At 40.1% G+C, this 17769-nt stretch overlaps 2 protein-coding genes and 1 long non-coding RNA gene across 5 annotated transcripts; 1 reads left to right on the top strand and 2 right to left on the bottom strand.

Annotated features, from left to right (window-relative positions):
• Positions 1-382: 382 nt before the first annotated feature.
• Positions 383-8752, bottom strand: scinla (scinderin like a). Of its 2 annotated transcripts, none has more exons than XM_044044737.1 (17): positions 8614-8752; positions 7420-7612; positions 7181-7335; positions 5011-5172; positions 4785-4934; positions 4613-4699; positions 4165-4297; positions 3986-4074; positions 3689-3901; positions 3470-3603; positions 3239-3317; positions 2074-2238; positions 1801-1975; positions 1611-1726; positions 1104-1181; positions 821-881; positions 383-733 (listed from the first exon to the last, which is right to left on the bottom strand). In XM_044044737.1, the coding sequence occupies exons 1-17, from the start codon at positions 8743-8745 to the stop codon at positions 567-569; spliced, it is 2289 nt and encodes a 762-aa protein (XP_043900672.1). In that variant the 5' UTR covers positions 8746-8752; the 3' UTR covers positions 383-566. The 2 variants fall into 2 exon arrangements, with proteins under 2 accessions (XP_043900672.1, XP_043900673.1); XM_044044738.1 differs by having other exon boundaries at positions 7420-7615; positions 8618-8666.
• Positions 5480-7263, top strand: LOC122781203. 2 transcript variants are annotated; one of them, XR_006361774.1, is made up of 2 exons: positions 5480-5554; positions 6897-7263. It is a non-coding gene; the product is annotated as an uncharacterized LOC122781203 (long non-coding RNA). The 2 variants fall into 2 exon arrangements; XR_006361773.1 differs by having other exon boundaries at positions 6001-7263.
• Positions 8753-13917: 5165 nt separating the features above from the next.
• Positions 13918-15561, bottom strand: si:ch73-389b16.1. Its single transcript, XM_044044759.1, has 2 exons — positions 15201-15561; positions 13918-15109 (listed from the first exon to the last, which is right to left on the bottom strand). The coding sequence occupies exons 1-2, from the start codon at positions 15379-15381 to the stop codon at positions 14892-14894; spliced, it is 399 nt and encodes a 132-aa protein (XP_043900694.1). The 5' UTR covers positions 15382-15561; the 3' UTR covers positions 13918-14891.
• Positions 15562-17769: the final 2208 nt, after the last annotated feature.

Below are 17769 nucleotides of genomic sequence, written 5' to 3'. Positions count from 1 at the left end.
TCATTTATTCATCGATTAACAATCGATGAATCGTTGCAGCCTTAGTATTATAAATTAAGGATTATATTCCATCTATAGTCTATCACCTCACTGACACAGAATGAAAGTCAGTTCTCAAATCAAAATCGTCTAAATGAAGGCTGTAAAAAGGATCATTTTATGTAAAACAAAAAAATGTTTTTTTCCATTTTCATTTGGTTTTTCAATTGTCTTCATGTCTTCATGCCATAACAACGTATAAAGACAAAGGTGAGCCTTTTTTCATTTATCAATTTATTGTTTATAAAGAAGCCATAACACATTTCGAGCAATTTGATTGAGTATACTTTTGATTCTGTAAGCTTCTGTCTGTGTTGTGTTATTTTAGTCTGACCCTCTTGTGTTAGTTAAATAACTAACCAAGCCTTAGAGGTACAGACTACATGTGTGTTGTAAAATGGGATATCTTGTAATGCTTAATGTATGTCCAAGCTGAACCTCCACCAACACCACATTTCCAAGCACACCACATCCTGCAAAAGGTTTCAATCTTTTTAACTACGGAAAGTTACTGCAGCTGTGCTTTTCTAGTTTTTGATGAGGTCATTTATGCGCTGGTTAATGTCCTTGTTCCACATCTTTTCGTCCCAGGTATGGAACCAGCCAGTGAAGGAGCGAGGCTCCTCCCCCTGTTTAATGATGTTGATGGGGATACTGCAACGGCCAGAGGGGTCCGTATCTATGTATTCTTTGGCTGAAAAGGGAAAAAAATACAGACACTTGTGAAGGAAAAACGTCTTCTGCAATTTCTCCCCATCTCTAATTATTCTGTTTTTATTACCAATTTTGAGTGATCCAGTTTTCTCAATCTCGTTGGCATCCCTTCCAATCCAGAGGAAGAGCTGGTGGGAGAAAAAAAAACAAATGGCATGTCCGGAAGATATTAAAACTGAAACTCATGAAGATTCAAAAACTTTATTTTCATTGCGTATTTATTTATGTGCATTTAAAATGCCAATGCATACATTCAAATGTCAAGGCTTAAAATAAAGACATGAAAATGCTGACCATTTAAAAAGCAAAGTTTAAACAAAAAATACCAATCTAGAAAACCAATGCCATACCTGATGCCAGGTGTCCAGTAACATGACATCATCAGTTGCCAGATCCTGCTGTGTGAAATTGCCTGACACCTCATCTCTCTAAAAAATGAGCAGAACATAATTTGCAATGTAGCAGTATATGGCGTTATATAAGAAAAGTTAGTAAAGGGTTTATTTTAGGTGCAGTTCTATGAGATCCTGAAACATAGTCAACACTGACTCTGACCTGACTCTCTGGTGGATTAACAACTGGAAATCTCTGATTTCCTCTATGGACTGTAGTGCAATATAAACAGTTAAAAAGGCAACACACAATTCAGTTTCCAAGCAGAGACCGCTGTTTAAGAGGGATTTAAGTGTCAAATATACAGTATACTTAAGATTAATGTAGACTTAAGATTAAGACCACAGATTTTAATAGGTGAGGCTTGGTTAAGAGGATAAAAGCTGGTTTCCCTAGCAGCCATGTTCTCAATCAGACTTTGTGTCTGTACCTCACACAACCATACAATTCATTGAAATACTTACTATCAGGCTGCCAGTCTTGTTTGAACAACCAAACAGTCGAGGAGCCTTGACTGTTTCCTGCCGGGTCAGTGAAGTCTGGTATTCTTTATTTCCACCCAGTGCTCTCCAGAAATCATCTGATGACGAGAACAAAAGAAACTATTATCCACAGATGATGCCGCACAGATGACAGTTTTGAACCAGCACTCACCCGGCTCCTTGGTCTCTGCCACGCGAGTGGCAGTTCCTCCAAGCAGAGTGACAACATATTCAGCTGCCTCCTCCTGTTCTGGAGTTCCTGCTTTTCCCACCCATGTGAACATGGACTTGGGTGACTTCAGCACAAACACGTCATTAGTGTTCAGAGAGGAGGCATTGGGCTTCACCTGGATCAGTGAAACAGAAAGGAAAAAAAAAAGAGAAATGCTGTGAATTCTTTATTACATTGTGTCAGTTTGTTGTATATGTAATAAATGACACTGACCTCAACAGCCCGGGTGGCTTTGGTGGAGCTCTGGCGGATATGGAAGAGCCGCTGGTTGCTGGCAGGCTTGTCCTTGCCACCCTTGCATCCACTCAGGTGGATGACCAGAGGCTTCTTGAAGATGCTCACGAGATGAGCTGGTTCTTGGCCCTGACTGACACAGACCTGCAGAGACACAACAGCAGATCAGCCTACATGTCATGTAGATGGCATTGCAAGTCATTTTTGTTCACAGCTGATTATTGAGTTGTGGCAGACAAGAACCACTATCTGTCGCTACTCAAATGTAGTTAAGGTCTGGTACTCAAAGACATACTTTCTAGAGGATCACACAAATAAAGGATGACATATAAAAAATTGAATGTTATTATTAATAAAAAAAGTAGCATCAAAACCTGTTTGAGGCTAGGGAGGAACCACAGTTAAGTGTCGCCAAAGGCATTGCAGCGCATGGCCTACAATGCTGAATAAATACCTCAATATACACCCAAAAAAAGGACAATCACATCAATAAAACTATGGAAAGGTATCACGTTCAAATAGATACACACGAAAAACACTCTGAGAGCCAGTGTTAAAAACCAAATAACTCTAAGGAATATATTGAAAATAAATTGAATGAAAATACTACAAAAGTAAATATAACGCAAACAAAAACAGATTCAGATAAATGACTGAAGCAAAGATAACTATAAACAAACAACCCCAAAATACTACAAAAACAAGTCAAAGCAATGTAAATACAAAAAGATGATAAGTGGTAAATGAATACAACAATTCAATCGTCAACCCTAAAGGAAACTGAACCATTTGAGCAAGGCATTCAATGAACACATGAACAAAGACACACCAGATGAACAGTCCTCATAACACACTTGAGCTGCTTCAGCACATCTCACTGGGATCACACGCAAACACACAGCGACAACAAGAAAGTAGGTCAAGGGGCGTGCACGAGTTAGCAAAGCCAGCAGTATTTTCAAACTGGGTAGTGTGGACGGTGGAGATGGCATATCTGTCGTAGAATTAATATGTTTTTTTAAAGAATTGCAGCTCAAACTCATAACTCCGGGCTAAGCTAATTAGATGGTCACATCAACACTTGACAAAAACAACTCTTCTAAAAATGGTGACCTATTTCTTACAGAGAAGTACAATGTCTCACCTGTGTAGCAACTCCATCGTAGCAATCTTTAATCAAGGATGAAGCAGGGAATTCACCCAGGGTACACTTCTCTCCTTTCCTGAACACAGCAAAGCCATGTGTCACTCAGGTTGCACCCTGCCTCTCTAACGTCAACTGTGATAGACACTAGTGTCGATGGAGGAAGCTGGTGCCGGGAAGATCTATCTACTTGATAGTAAGGTATGTCATACTGACAAAGGTTGCACCCACCAGGCGTAGATGATATTCTTCTCCTTGCCTCCAGTGGAGTATGTGTACAACACCAGGTAACAGTCACCTCCAAAGAACTGTCCGTAACTGGATTGGTCCAAAGGTACTTTGTTCCCTCCTTCCACACGCCAAATCTATGACACCCACAACCGTCAGATCTACACATGCACTTTAGAAGTATTGACTCAACAGCATAAGTGTAGTTCAACCAAAACTTACCTGGACTTTTCCAGAGCCATTATCCACCATACCATGCTGGGCAGCCATGTCCTTGTTCTCATGTACCGTGGAGGGATCATAGGGGATCACCTTCCCCCAAATGCGACCCATGCTGAAGGTTTGGCACGGGCCTGTAGTCTCATATTTATCTATCCAGTTGACGAAGTACTGCTTAAAAAGGGCATCCTCCCCACCGTCTGGCATGATTAGGACCTGTGCAAGTCCAACATAAGTACACTTATAAAGAGTAAGATGATAGGGAGAATTGGTACAACTTTAACTGCACTGCAACATTACCTGGGTAGTTGAGGGGTAACCCTTGTCTTTGATGAACTTGTTTGCAGCACTCAGCGCCGCTTTACGCTCATCCATATTTGCGTTCTTACCTGCAGATTGGGAAGTGTGGTGCAGAGGTTAGAGACTTCAGTAAAAGTCTTTAGTGCAGCTTCGTGAGAATAGATAAAAAAAAACAACACCTTTCCAGACAAATATCTTGTGATTTCCAAAATTATCCAAGATGTAGCAATCACTGTTGGAGAGCATCTCTTGTTTGAATGGGTTTTTTTCACCCACTAGAGCTGTCTTCATGGAGCCGGCAGCATCAGATATCTAGAGAGAAAATCTACAATTATCATCTGACTACAAAGTGTATTCATAGTGGTTCTTTTGAAAAAGAATGCAACGCAACGTGGGTTTGGTGGTTAAAGCGTTGATGAAAGCTGTAGTGCAGAACTTTTTTAAATAAAATGAATGTAGATTAAAATCATTGCCAATTGAGTTCACGCAATGTGGAGGGGAGTGGAAAGGTTGCTATTCCAGCATTAGCAACATCTGCCTACGGTGCAAAGCCTTTCCCATCTGGTGGGAGGAGCTCAGCTTTAAAACCTGAATATCAGTATATAGATATAATATGTTAATATTTACCAAATAGAGAGCAGCAATCTCTCTATTCTTAGCATCAACAGCAACATCACAAGAGCTTTCTGGGAGTTCAGGCTTTGGTCCAAGCAGCTATACAAAAACAGAAATACAGACATATTACACTGCAGCAGATACATTTACAAAGTAAGAAAAAATCTAAGTATAATCATCTCACTTTAATGACAGCTTCTGGCTCAGCGCCTTCCTCTATCCTGTGTATATCACAACGTCCACATCGTTCGTTGCTCTGTATCTCCTTGGCCACCTCAGTGGCTTTCAGGGCCTCGAAGCGATTGCTTTTACTTCCACTCCACAGGTAGATATCCTAGTATTTTGGAAAATGAGATAAGTTTCAATAAAACATTGTGAAGTGCTATAAAGTGTATCTGCTGTGTAGTTACCGTTCCCAGGTCAATGAGGAAGCAGTCTCCACTGTTGAAGCTGCTCCAGCTCAGGTCCTTCTCTGCGGCTCTGATGTTACGGCGACCTTGAACATGCAGCAAGCGCTTTACAGTACTCACATTGGTCACCACATGTTGTAACCCTGAGGCGACGCCACCTTTCTGTGACAGCAACAAAGACAAGTTGTTTAAATTATTATCAAACTACACTTATGTACTTTATCCATTTTAAAGTTTGGAGACTGAATCCACTCAACCCTGTATTGTATTTTACAATTCATTTCACAATCATGAACTGAATGGAATTGTGGTTTTACATAGTATATCATGGTGAAGTTAGTCCTTTATTTAAGAAACCCTAAAACAGCCAGTCCAGTTTAGTTCAGTTGATTATTGTACAAAAGATCATACATGTCAGCATGCTTTGTTAATCACCGTGCGTTGAAATTCCCACCCTGCTGATGTCCTTGAACGCACCGTCAGTGCTGCTCGTCTGAGAGCGATCGTCGTCTAAACGATCTGTGGTGTGTGCGTCTATGAAGCCGTGAGTTGCAATGTTTTGCTTGTGTATTGCACTTTGTTGGTGTTTGTGTTTATTCATGTGTCTTTTGATGACCTGAAAGTTGTGTTTTTTCCATCAGTTATGTGATGTAATGACTAATTAGTCCCTAATTAGTGACGTGAAGCTAGCTGCTAACTGGTGATCAGAGAAGTTTATGTTGCGGTATTGATCATCTGCATTGCTGGTCCCTGTTGCTTGTGAGTTGATGATTGATTAATGACTGTCTGTCCATCCATCTTATGTTTTTATGTTGCATAGAAACCAATCGATGACAGTTCATTTAGTTTATTTGAGTAATGTTGACGCTACATTCACTACTTATCTGAAGCTGTATTTTCCTTTGTTACCTTTGGATAGCTCAGTGTATTTCTATATGTTAGTTTTGTTATTTTCTAATCAGACAATATTGTGTTGTGCTTGTATTGCAGCAACCACACACCCTCACGCAAAAATTGATAAACAGCTTGAACCTTATTAAAGGACTCCGCCTCTTTTTCATGCACTCAGAAGAACTGTACAAAAGTGTCCTGACCCGACACCCTGTAGTGATTGCTGCCACCTAAGATCCCTATAGTCTACCGTACAATTATTAATGCAGGTTGTAAACTTAGCTTGCATTTAGTACTTTCTTATGTAAAAAATGATGGAAACACACAAAATTAGCATCAAATTTCAGCCATGTTATAATATATGCTGGGTTAATTTGATGGTTTTAGTACATTTAATGACGGAAATGATACATGCAATCCAACCTTAAAAATCCAGTCTTAACCTTAACCCTCATCCCAAGACTAAGCCTTCTTGTGCAGTCATAGACTATTTTAACTTACTTATTTTATTGTTCTATTGCTTTATCCCTTTTACTCTGTCATTCTTATGTGTTCTTATCATATTGGCCTTAATTTGTTTTAATTTGTTGTTATCTTATTAGATTAACTCTGTAAAACTGATAATATATTAACATTTCATCCACAAACAGTCCACCACTTATTATTATGATTGTATCTCCTTGCATCGCTTCACACCCTCTCTCTCTTCTCTCTCTCTCTCTCCTCCTCGTCACTGTGTTCATAAAGACAACCCGATGGATTTTCACTACACGGTTCATCATTGGTTGCTTAGTCGGACGTGGGTGTGTTTAATTTCCCTCACTCTGTCTGACTAAAACAGCTGAAACACGGCGACTTGTTGACTTGCACGGCTGCACAGCGTAGTGATACGGGCCTGAATAGAGTGTGACATACTGATCCGCAGCAGTTTTATTGTTACATAACATATGCATGTATGTTTGTGCTTTAAAACCCAAACTCTCTCTCTCTCTCAGAACTTTTTTCTTGGCTACGGACCGGGGCGAGCGCGCCGAACCGGACCCTCATTAAATGATTTAACCACGTTGCATCCACTCTTTCCCTGGGTCGGTGTCATACAACTTAATATTCAAAAATCCGAACTGTCCCTTTAATAATCTTTATTATTTCCCAAACAGCTTCTGAATGTAGATCAGTATCTCAACTTGATACAACAATACAATATGTGTGTGTCTGTTTTGTGCAGCTGTATCAGCTTCTATTGTGAACATACAAACAGTTGAAAACAACATGCATTCACCTTGTATCTGACTCCAGGCTTGAAGTAACCCAAGAAGGTGGAAGATTCTTCATTTTGAAGCTCAGTGCATTGTATTGGTTTGCCACCAAAGAAGCAATCCAGCTGAACCATGAAGACGGCAGCACCCATCTTCTCATCCACGGAGGTATCCTCACCTGTGGTAGAACAGATGTGGTAAAACAAGAGGTGGCCAAACTTTTTCATGAGGCTCAGAAAGCAAAAAAACCCAAAGGAAATACCGCTCCATGTATGAATGCTGTGGGAAAGAGACTCGGAGGTGTAGAGCACGATGTACGAGTCTCCACTGAAGAACTCTCCGTAGAGTTCCTTAGGGATGGGTTTCAAATCCATTTTTTCCACCCGCCACACCTGCAGACCGGGTGTCTTTCCTGCATTCTCAAACTGTTTGGGGGATGTCATAGTGCTCAGGGCCTGAAAGAGACACACAAAGAACAAGAAACAGACATTTTCTTTGTCTCACGTGATTATAAAATAGTTCGACTATAATAATATATATATGTATAATATATATAATAGTTTGACTCCGTTTGAACGAGTGCAGTGTCCATTCTATATGAACCTGTTTTTGTTTGGGATTTTTTTGCATTTATAGATAGAAGTCTATGGGAAAATCTCCTTCTCACATCATTATTGTCATTCATCGTCTACCACTTTATTCTCCACATAAATGGACTCTTATTGCATTTTATCAGCAATGCACTGCTTAACATATTGTACACCCTTTTCCCTTAACCTGTTATACCAGTGTGATTAATAATTGTGTGTGTGTTGGCATAAAGTCAGGTGATGGACCAAGGCGTGTCCGCTCCACTTCAGAGCCACTCCCCACTTGTTGCTCTGCAAAGTTTCAATCCAACAGCCAGGAAAATCAAATATATCTCTATATCTCAAGCACTGGTGAAAACTGGTCACTGTCTGTGTTTGTGTATAGCGCTTTAGTTCAGGACATGTGCATGACTTTGATATAACTTTTAGAAATGTTTGCAAAAAGTATTTTTGAATTGAATTGTTAAAGCTTTGCTGAGACAGTCCAGCAGGGATTTGATGCTGCGATTTATTACTTTTGCAAATCATTAAATAAACTACTGTTTTATACTGTGTGACATGCTGCCAGGAGGTTATGTTTATCAACAGTGTTTGACAGATTAATCTGACTTTTTTTATTGTTATGTAGATGATCATCTATGTTCCATTGAAAAAAACAAATGTCATACCTCATCCAGATCTTATTCAGATTACAGATTTGGCTGCAATTTAAATGTATGATTTATTTAAAGATGGTAACAGCTACAAGCCAGTATGCAGATCCAGAAAGTCTTCTGGATCCAGTGGATCAAAATGGAAAAAGTGCAGGCGCTCTCTGAATGCTCTTGTTTTAGCGATGCAAAGAGCATTAATATATTTGTCATTACCTGGTGAGGACAGGAAACTCCTGGGTGGGTATGAGGAGGGCGATGCTGATGCTGCTGCTGCTGCTGCTGCTGCTGCTGCTGATGATGCTGCTCTGCAGGTTTCTGCACAGTCGAGTTGAGCGCAGATCTCATTTATAGGCTGGAGAAACATTGAGGTGTGTTCATCAGTATGTGAGAAGGCTGTTTAACCAACACCCAACCATGGCTGAGCCAAAAACTAGTTATGTTTCGCTGTGAAACAACACCTTAAAAGGAAAAGTATGTTTATTTCGCTCTTCACACCAAAGTCCACAGAGAAAACCATGGATTTTACATCATGACACACAGGAGTACTTTATGAACCACCTGAGAAGTTCCAGTGCGTGTTTTACAGTGTGGTTGACTGTATGCCACGGAACAGGAAAACTCTGTGATACACGCCCTGTCATTATTATTGTTTTTATTCTCATTTATTTATTTTCTGACTGTGTGACATTGTTAGAGCTTTAAACACAACAAGGACTGAAATGCTCAACTAAAGTAGGGTAAAAAAGAAAAGAAAAGAAACTTATTCCACAAACAAAAAAAGGATCAACATCTCAAGAAACATAACTTTTACTTGGTGACGTGGTTCTTGGACTATTTATACATGAGGTAGGGGAACACAGGTGAAACCAATGAGGGGCGAGGTTCTGCAATGTCAATGGAGGGAAAAATCACACCAGGGAAGAAGTCAGGATCTGAAAACAGAGTACAAAGTAGAACAGGAAATGCAAGACAAGACTGCACATGAGTGACTATTTCTGCCCTGTTGTTGACAGGATCAGTTTTGAAATGGACTGAATGTCATATGTGGTCCTACCTGCACTGATTTGGAGTCGTTAGGTCACATGACCTAAATGAGACTGCGGTAGTTAAGAGCGATGGGTGGGACATTGAACAAGCCGTGATCGTGCAGCTATGACTTGGTGAAAAAGGAGGAGGATGCTGCTACATCTGGAGTGAATGTCCGTTAAACGTCCAACCTGAAACGAATTCTCTATTTTACTAATCTATTACTAATTTAATAACTCTACCTCGTTCATCCCGGCACTGGCTCGGTGCTAGCTGTGAACACATGCGCAGTGTGTGAATGAATGAATGGATGCGAATCTTCCGCTCAGTACACAATGCCTGGGGCCCCTGCGATGTATTTTTTTAGTCATGTGACTGCTGCAGATTTGTAAATTCATAACTGTGGATTCATATTTCTGTTAAAGTCGTAACTTTTTGAATCGTATTCTCATGGTTGAACTGGTATTCAGGTTCAATAAATCACAGCCGAGTATTATCAGTTATCTTGTTGTTATCAGTTATCCATGGGGACCGCGCTCTCGGCATCAGGCCCATAAGGATCCAGATGTGCGGAGCGTCCAGTAGTCGCACAGGGCAGGAGAGACCTGCAGCCACCAATCCCAGGGATAGCCACGCATCCACCCTGCAGAGGACCAGGTGGAGGGGCGGGTCACAGAGGGCCCCTGCACAGAGTTACCCCAGGAGGGCAGAAGGCAACAGAGACACAGAGAGGGGCCGAACCACCCTGTGATAACACAGGTTAACCTTAACCTGAGTTAACCAGGTTAAGGTTATACAGTGCCCTCCTATAGTATTGGAACCGTGAGGTCAGTTCCTTTATTTTCTTCTAAATGCAGTCTGCACATGCACAACCGATCCGACCCAATCTGAAACTAAGTGTAGACATTCAGTGCGATGTATTGTTTGAATAACCAGTGTAACACCACACACACCTGTCAGTCACATGTTCCAATAGTTTTGCTCACATGAAAAATGTTCATCGTTTGTCTCGTATTAATCGTTTGTGGCAAAAATAAAGGAATTGGCCTCACTCACACAGTAACTCCTTAACCTGTTATACCAGTGTGATTGTGGCATAAAGTGGTGAACCGCCAGGTGATGCACTAAGGAGTGTCCTCTCCACTTCAGAGCCACGCCCCCAAGTACAGACAGACAGTGCATGTCTCACAGTGTTTACTTGTTGCTCTGCAAAGTTTCCAACAGCCAGTAAAATCAAATATATCTCTGTATCTCAAGCACCAGTGCTAAATGATTTGATTTGATATGACTTTTAGAAATGTTTTTGAATTGAATTGTTAAAGCTTTGCTGCCACTGACGCTGAAACAGTCCAGCAGGGATTTGATGCTGCATTTATTACTTTTGCAAATCTGATAAATAATCCGTCTCCCTCTTAATGGTTTGAGTTATTGCATGTTTCTTCGATGTGTGTCAAAATAAAAGTCACTTCCTGTTCAGTTGAATTCCTTCTACTCATTATTGCTTATATAATATAATACCAAGCATTTAAAATCCAGGGATTGCTTTATCAGGTTTTCATTATCGGTAGAAAAACTGATACTGATATGAACAGATATCGCATTATGAGGCTAATATCGGGCCGATATTATCGGACATCTCTAGTAGTGGCACAAGATGGCTCTGTAAAGCAATTGTGCATGGACAGTTTATTCCATTTCTCCACACATTGGACCTTTAAATAGGTGACACTGCACTGTCAGCAGCTCAGAGTGAGACAGGAAGTGAAGGAACAAATCCCTCCTCTGAGCAACAGCTGTCATCTCAGGTTAGTGCTGGGTCCATCACTGACTGATGAATCAGCACATTCTGCCACACACACACGCACACACACACACACACACACACTGTAAGTCCTTGCATGAGCGATATCACCAGCAGGCTTCTGCAAGACGAGAACTTGTTCTTACTGGTGTCGGATTAAAATATTCTACTGAAATTCCTGTTGTTTAACTGTGTGTGTTGATGTGTCCTATAGGGCAACACACTTAAACTGGTGGGAACTGTCCCTTTAAACTTAAAGGTATAGTTCATGTTTTTTCATGCCTTCAGCACTGGGATCCAGTCTGACTAATGAAGCAGCTTAATGCAAAGCTCACCTTCCAAAATCTACACCATCTTAAGTTTACAATATGCTAATAATATATCAGCTCCTTTAGTTCAAAAGATGTTGCAGCTCGTAACCAGGCTTCTTTCCAGCCATTTCAGACCAGTATTCAAAAACATAATTTCTTTATTTATTTATTACTGTGCGGGTCCTGTGGTGCGATCCATCATTCGATTGGGGAAAGTAAAGTAAAACTACTTAGTCTCCTGCACCAGAGGAAATCAGCCATTTTACATCCTGGCTCATAGGAGTTGCTGATCCACTGCTGCTCCCATCGGGAAACTTCAGTTTCCAGTCGGAAAAGTCAAAGTGAGATAGTGACAATACTTTCAAGGTGTTGTAGACACATATTAGGTGAGTGTAAATGGCTAACACTTGTTTTCCTTCTTGTATCCTTGCTTGTGTAGGGGAGGAAATATTTAGAGACACGTGACATCAGCGTATTCTGCCTTTCTGGAACTAAGATAAGATTTTTCAAAGTCATTATTTATTAAATCTGACTCCAATTGATTAAAAATAACTTCATGTTTAAATGTCAATGAGAATTAAAAGTTAACCTTTAGCAACCTTGAAGGATTCTGGAAATTCTGCCACTAAGGAATCTAAAAGTGATTTTAGTTCAGGGACGGCAGATATAGGTTTAATCCTGGATTAATGCTACTCAACTCAGAGGTTAAGGATACAGGATACAATATTTAATGACCTACTTTAGTTCAGGGATGGCAGATCCAGGCTTAAGCTATTCAGTGACCTTCTTCACATGGAGGAAGAGCCCTGACACCCGGGTTGAGATATACAGAGGGTATAAATGTTACCTAGAGACACTTATATGACTAAAGACTGAATAACAGAGGACAGATCTAGAGCTGCAACTAACCATTATTTTAATATTCGATTCATCTGTCGATTATTTTCTCGATTAATCGATTAATCGTTTGGTCTAGAAAATATCAGAAAACCTGAACAAATGTTGATTGGTGGAAATGATGATGTTCTCAAATGTCTTGTTTTGGCCACAAACCAAAATGTTTGACTTTTAATGATTTCTTTGTTATCCAGAGCAAAGAAATGAAGAAAATATGCACCTTTAAGAAGCTTAAACAATCAGAAATCTTCAAACCGATTATCGATGATTAATAATCGATTAATCGTTTCAGCTCTACACAGATCATCTGCTTCCAAAATAAAATCTCAACAAGGTAATATGAGGAATGTTTATTGCGATGTCCAAAAGTGAATACGCTGTATAGTTGTAGCAGTTCAACTCCCAGAGTGGCTCCTCTTTCTTTCCTTAAATATCCATCCAGGACATAAACAAAATAAAAAATCCCAAATAACTTAATGGAAATGGAAATCTGCACAATCCATCTGAAGACCTTTTAATCATCGGCAGAATATGACAATGAACCACTCAGACCCACTGAAGTGGGCTCACGTGTGTTAATGTGAGTCAATGCAAACAGGAAGTATTGAGAGTGACAGAAAAGGGAACCCCAGCACTAAATGGCCAAATTCATTCATAAGTGACTGATTCAATTACAAGGAATCAAAGACACATCAAACACAAAGTGGTTCCTTCCAGTTTGGGGGAAACTTCCATTGTTACATAGATGAGATTCTGGCGTGGGGATCGAACTGTGAAAGTTTATTCTGAAAAATATTTAATCACACGGTGACGGTTTCTAATATTTGAAGATATTAATTCACAGTAAAGTAACTGACATCTCCGTGTCAGCTCATTATCAATAGTTGTATTATTAAGTATAAGTACTGCATGTGTTGATACTAAGGAGTGAATGAAACATGATGTACAGTATATCTGCTTTGAAATACAACCAACAACTTCCCAATCAAATATATTCAGTCTCCACTGCCCCCTGCAGGCGACTGACCTTCTGCATCTGTTTCAGGAGGCGGAACATTTACAATTTATTGTCAATTTACTCCTCATTTTGTTGGTTTTTAAGAAGCTAGCAGTCAGTGCAACTTTATGATGTTCAACTTTGCATATTTGATTACCACCCTTGCAGAGTATAACAACAACAACAACAATGATAATAATTATAACTAACAATTAACAATTTGTTATAAAACACTTCAGAGTTACACTTAATATAAACATTATTTGATTTGAATGTTTGTCATTTATTTCTGTTAGACCATTCATGAATATTTGTACTTCTTTGTTTTTATAAGAAAATGCAATAAAGAGGAACATCGAATTTAAGTTTAAGCTTTTTTCAGACGAAAAGTTTAGCCCAGTATTAAACCCTTTAAATGTGAGTGGATGTTTGGATATTTCCTTTTTCAATGCTGTGAAGAAAAGAAAAGTTCCCACAGGCGTAAGTAAGAGGTAAGTAAGAAGTAAGAGGTTTCCATTTATTTGCAGGATTATGTCAATATTCATACACAAATTCATCATTTACATGAGACATGAAAGGTTCAAAAGTCAGAAACAGAAAACCGGAGAAAACATGAAGCAGAATAATGCATATGGGTCAGGGTGTGAGGAAGAACTCGGCCCTCAGGCTCACAGCATGTGGCTGTGAAACACACTGTACAAAAATAGATTGATGCAATGATGGCGATCACTTACAACCACAGGGAACAAGACACAAACAGCGTTCAGATGATTCACCGCAAGAGAAAAACACACTCTTGATCCCCATGGGTGCGCTTCTATATATATTATATATGTATATATTAAATCATGAATAAGAAGCATTTTCCAAAAGAAAAGAAAAAAGTACATTTTCTTCAATACTTTAATGCTATCTTTTATAAATCAACAACTTAGGTTTTGGAGTTTTTCTGGAACATAGTTTTTAGGGGACTAAGTTTGGCTGAGCCTGAATCCTAAACCAGGGAGAAACCAAGAGGAAACATGTATGGGTGATGTTCTGGATCCTAACCATCGCTGATTCTCAACACAGTTGAAAAATAAATACTAATCCACAGAACTGTAGCTTGTGTCTTTAAGATTGCAGATAAATAAGCAGCAGTCATTTATAATCACCTTAAACTTGCATAAAAGGAAATAGCAAAAAATGGACAAAAACAAATTCAAACCTTGTCGACACGAAGCAAAAGGGAAAAAAAGAAAAAATCATATGGAAATAAAGGAAAGTAAGGATAAGGATGGTTTTGCTTAATCGTTTGTCAGAATCAGATTCTGCAGGACCATAAATAGTATTTTAAACATAGTCTTTAGTGAAGCTAAATGTATGAAGCAGCTCAAGTTTCTCTGTTCTCACGGTCTTGTTGATGTCGGGTCAGAAAACAGGAAGCAGCAGCAGCAGCAGCAGCAGAGGGGCAGAGGATTCACCTGTGCCCGGCCGCCAGCTTCTCCATCACCGCTTTGCGCTCTTCAGCCTTCTGCTGTGAGCGGTGCAAGATGTTCCTCAGCTCCTGGAGATGGTCCAGTGTTCCCACCAACTCGCCTTTCACTGTCTTCATCTGGCTCTCCAGCATCTGCGTGTGATGGAGGGAGTTTCTCCTGTATCGCCGGGAGGACCGCACTTTCTCCTCCAGATCTTCAACTGCAGAAATCAACAAACACAACTGTTTCAAAGTGGAACACTGAAGGTGCGGTCAAGCATCTGAAGTAAGTATGTAAGGATTTTTACTGACCCATGTTCTCCTGGCAGTCCATTTTCTCTGAACTTGTCTCTGTCTTCTTGTCCAACAGGTCTTTGGTCTGCTGCAGCATTTTCTCCATTTTGACCAGTTCAGCAGCTTTAGTGTTGCTGTCTCTGCGAATCTTTAGCAGCTCCTGTTCCCTCTGCGTCAGATCGCTGTTATACCGACTCATATCGATTGTGAAAAGTCTTAAACGCACACAAAACCCCAAATGCCTGCGTTGACAGTCTTGGGGATGATAAGACGCTACACGGGAGTCTCTAGAAATGGATTTACATCTAGTCGCATTCCACTTTTGAATCCTCAGAACAGCAAAGACTGTGTTCCTGCTTCTGACGCACAATGAACTCTTTTTTTCCTTGCAAATGTTACTGTACTGAGGTCGATTGATTTGGCTTTTATAGACTCTGACCCCTGCACATGTCTGCAAAACAGCGCCTCTCAGCACACGCCATCGCCATGGTGAGTCACAAGACTGGTTTGACAAAGCCTTGAAGCGAAACGGATCATTTTTACGCTCTCACATTGGTGATCTCAGGGAGAACAGAAGTCAGCCAGCTTAATTTTCTCTCTGAGGATTGAAAAACAAATGAAACAATTGCCTCTATTCACTCAGAGGAGAGGATTTTTAAAACAACATGTGCCAACTAATATGAAACCCAAGCAATGACAACAAATCAGTGGTCATGAAATGATACGAGAGGGCATAAAGGTATGAAATGAAAGATTTCCTGGTCAACTCATGACATATTAGTGATATAAAGAAGCATAAAACATCTAATAATCTATATACTAACCTGTCAAGTTGAAAATATACAGCCTCGAAGTGTCTCAGACCATCTAAAGGAATTACTGCATGGTCTAGCAGAGGGAGTTTTGAGCATGACATGGCTTTAGATCCCTCTTGACCCTAAACACATTTAATGTGTGATTTGATTGGATTAGCACCTGTGTGTTTGTTGATTTGCATAATGTGATTTTAATGGCTGACGCTCATGCTGCCGCTCAATCTGTATTTTGAAGGGAAGCTATAAGAGCCATCTGAATTCAAATATGCTTCCATTTTGTGTCGATTCTACATTTTATGTCTTTTTTTACGGTGGCCGACGGGGCAAACACACTGCAACGACCCAAAACACATGAGCTGCATATTCACAAACGCTGCAGATTCAAAAACACAAACGAAAACAAAAACACACACAGTGGCGAAAACACACACAAGTCCCAAAAACACACGCAGAGGCGAAAACACAGCATCACACACAAGTCCCAAAAACACCATGACACAAGAAACACACACAAGCGCTTACATGCAGAAGTGTAAACACACACAAGTCCCAAGAAGTGAAAACACACAAGTCCCAAAACACACACAGAGGCACAAACACACACAAGCGAAAACACACACAGAAGTGAAAACACACAAGTCCAAAACACGCAGAAGTGAAAACACACACAAGTCCCAAAACACAGAGGCAGAGTGAAAACACACAAGTCCCAAAACACATGAAGTGAAACACAAATCCCAAAACACCGAGAGTGAAAACACACACAAGTCCCAAAAACACACGCAGAAGCGAAAACACACACAGAAGTGAAAACACCAGCACATTCAATAATGGAAGTGAGTCTGTGGGAGTGCTCGTGGGATTTGCGTTTGTGTGTTTTGGGGTGTGTGTCTGTTTTTCGCTTAGTGTTGAATAACAATTATTAATAGAATTAGGTTTTTGAAACAAATAATCTATCATAATCTTTCTATTATTATAATAATAATAATGATGATGATGATGATGAACAAGAAAAATGATATTTATTAAATGTTATGAGCTCTATTACTGGAAGACACGCCTATTCCTTCAGGGTGACCCAGTTTGAGAAGAAAGCCATGACAAATCACACCAGTGATCCTTGATTCAGCAGCTTACTGTCCATGAGCCGGAAAGACTGTTAATGCAGTGTGGAAATAAGGATTGTGTTTACTCCTCGAGGGCAGAGTGTGAGAGTGAGGTTTAGTGCAGTATAGATGCAGGAGACCTGCTGATCACACTGTATGTTTTCCTCGGGACCTTCTGTAGTAGTTTTTACACAAAACCTTTGAAAAATGTCCAGAGAAATAGGTCTAGACATTCCAGTTTGACGTTGATATATGATGAACGCAGCAAGAGATGAGGAGAGGTGTGAAATATTGAAAGACACGGCCTGAGACGACAACATGTGCCGCTCCTGCTAATCTGAGGCCAGGACTGGGCGTTGGTGGCTGAAACCCTAACAGGAAGAACTAGACCAGACAAAAGTCATCAAACATAAATTAGTACTCTGTGAATCGATGATGCGAAGGCAGATTGCTCTGTGTAGTTCATTCATACAGCTGTCTTGAATTAGCAACCTATTCGCCAATCAGAAAATAGTATTTCTTGTTGCCGGGTAAATACACTTTGCACACTTTTACTGCTGCTTCCACACGGCTGGACAGCTGCAGTCCCGAGACGAGGTTTTCTCGCGTTGCTTCTCGCACAGAAATACACACATGTTAAGCACTATAATTTCTAGAAACACTGAA

This window comes from Solea senegalensis, linkage group LG14, assembly GCF_019176455.1.
Source record: "Solea senegalensis isolate Sse05_10M linkage group LG14, IFAPA_SoseM_1, whole genome shotgun sequence".
NCBI lineage: Eukaryota > Metazoa > Chordata > Actinopteri > Pleuronectiformes > Soleidae > Solea > Solea senegalensis.
The sequence above is the reverse complement of the archived record's forward strand: the minus strand, read 5'-3'. Positions and strand labels throughout refer to the sequence as shown.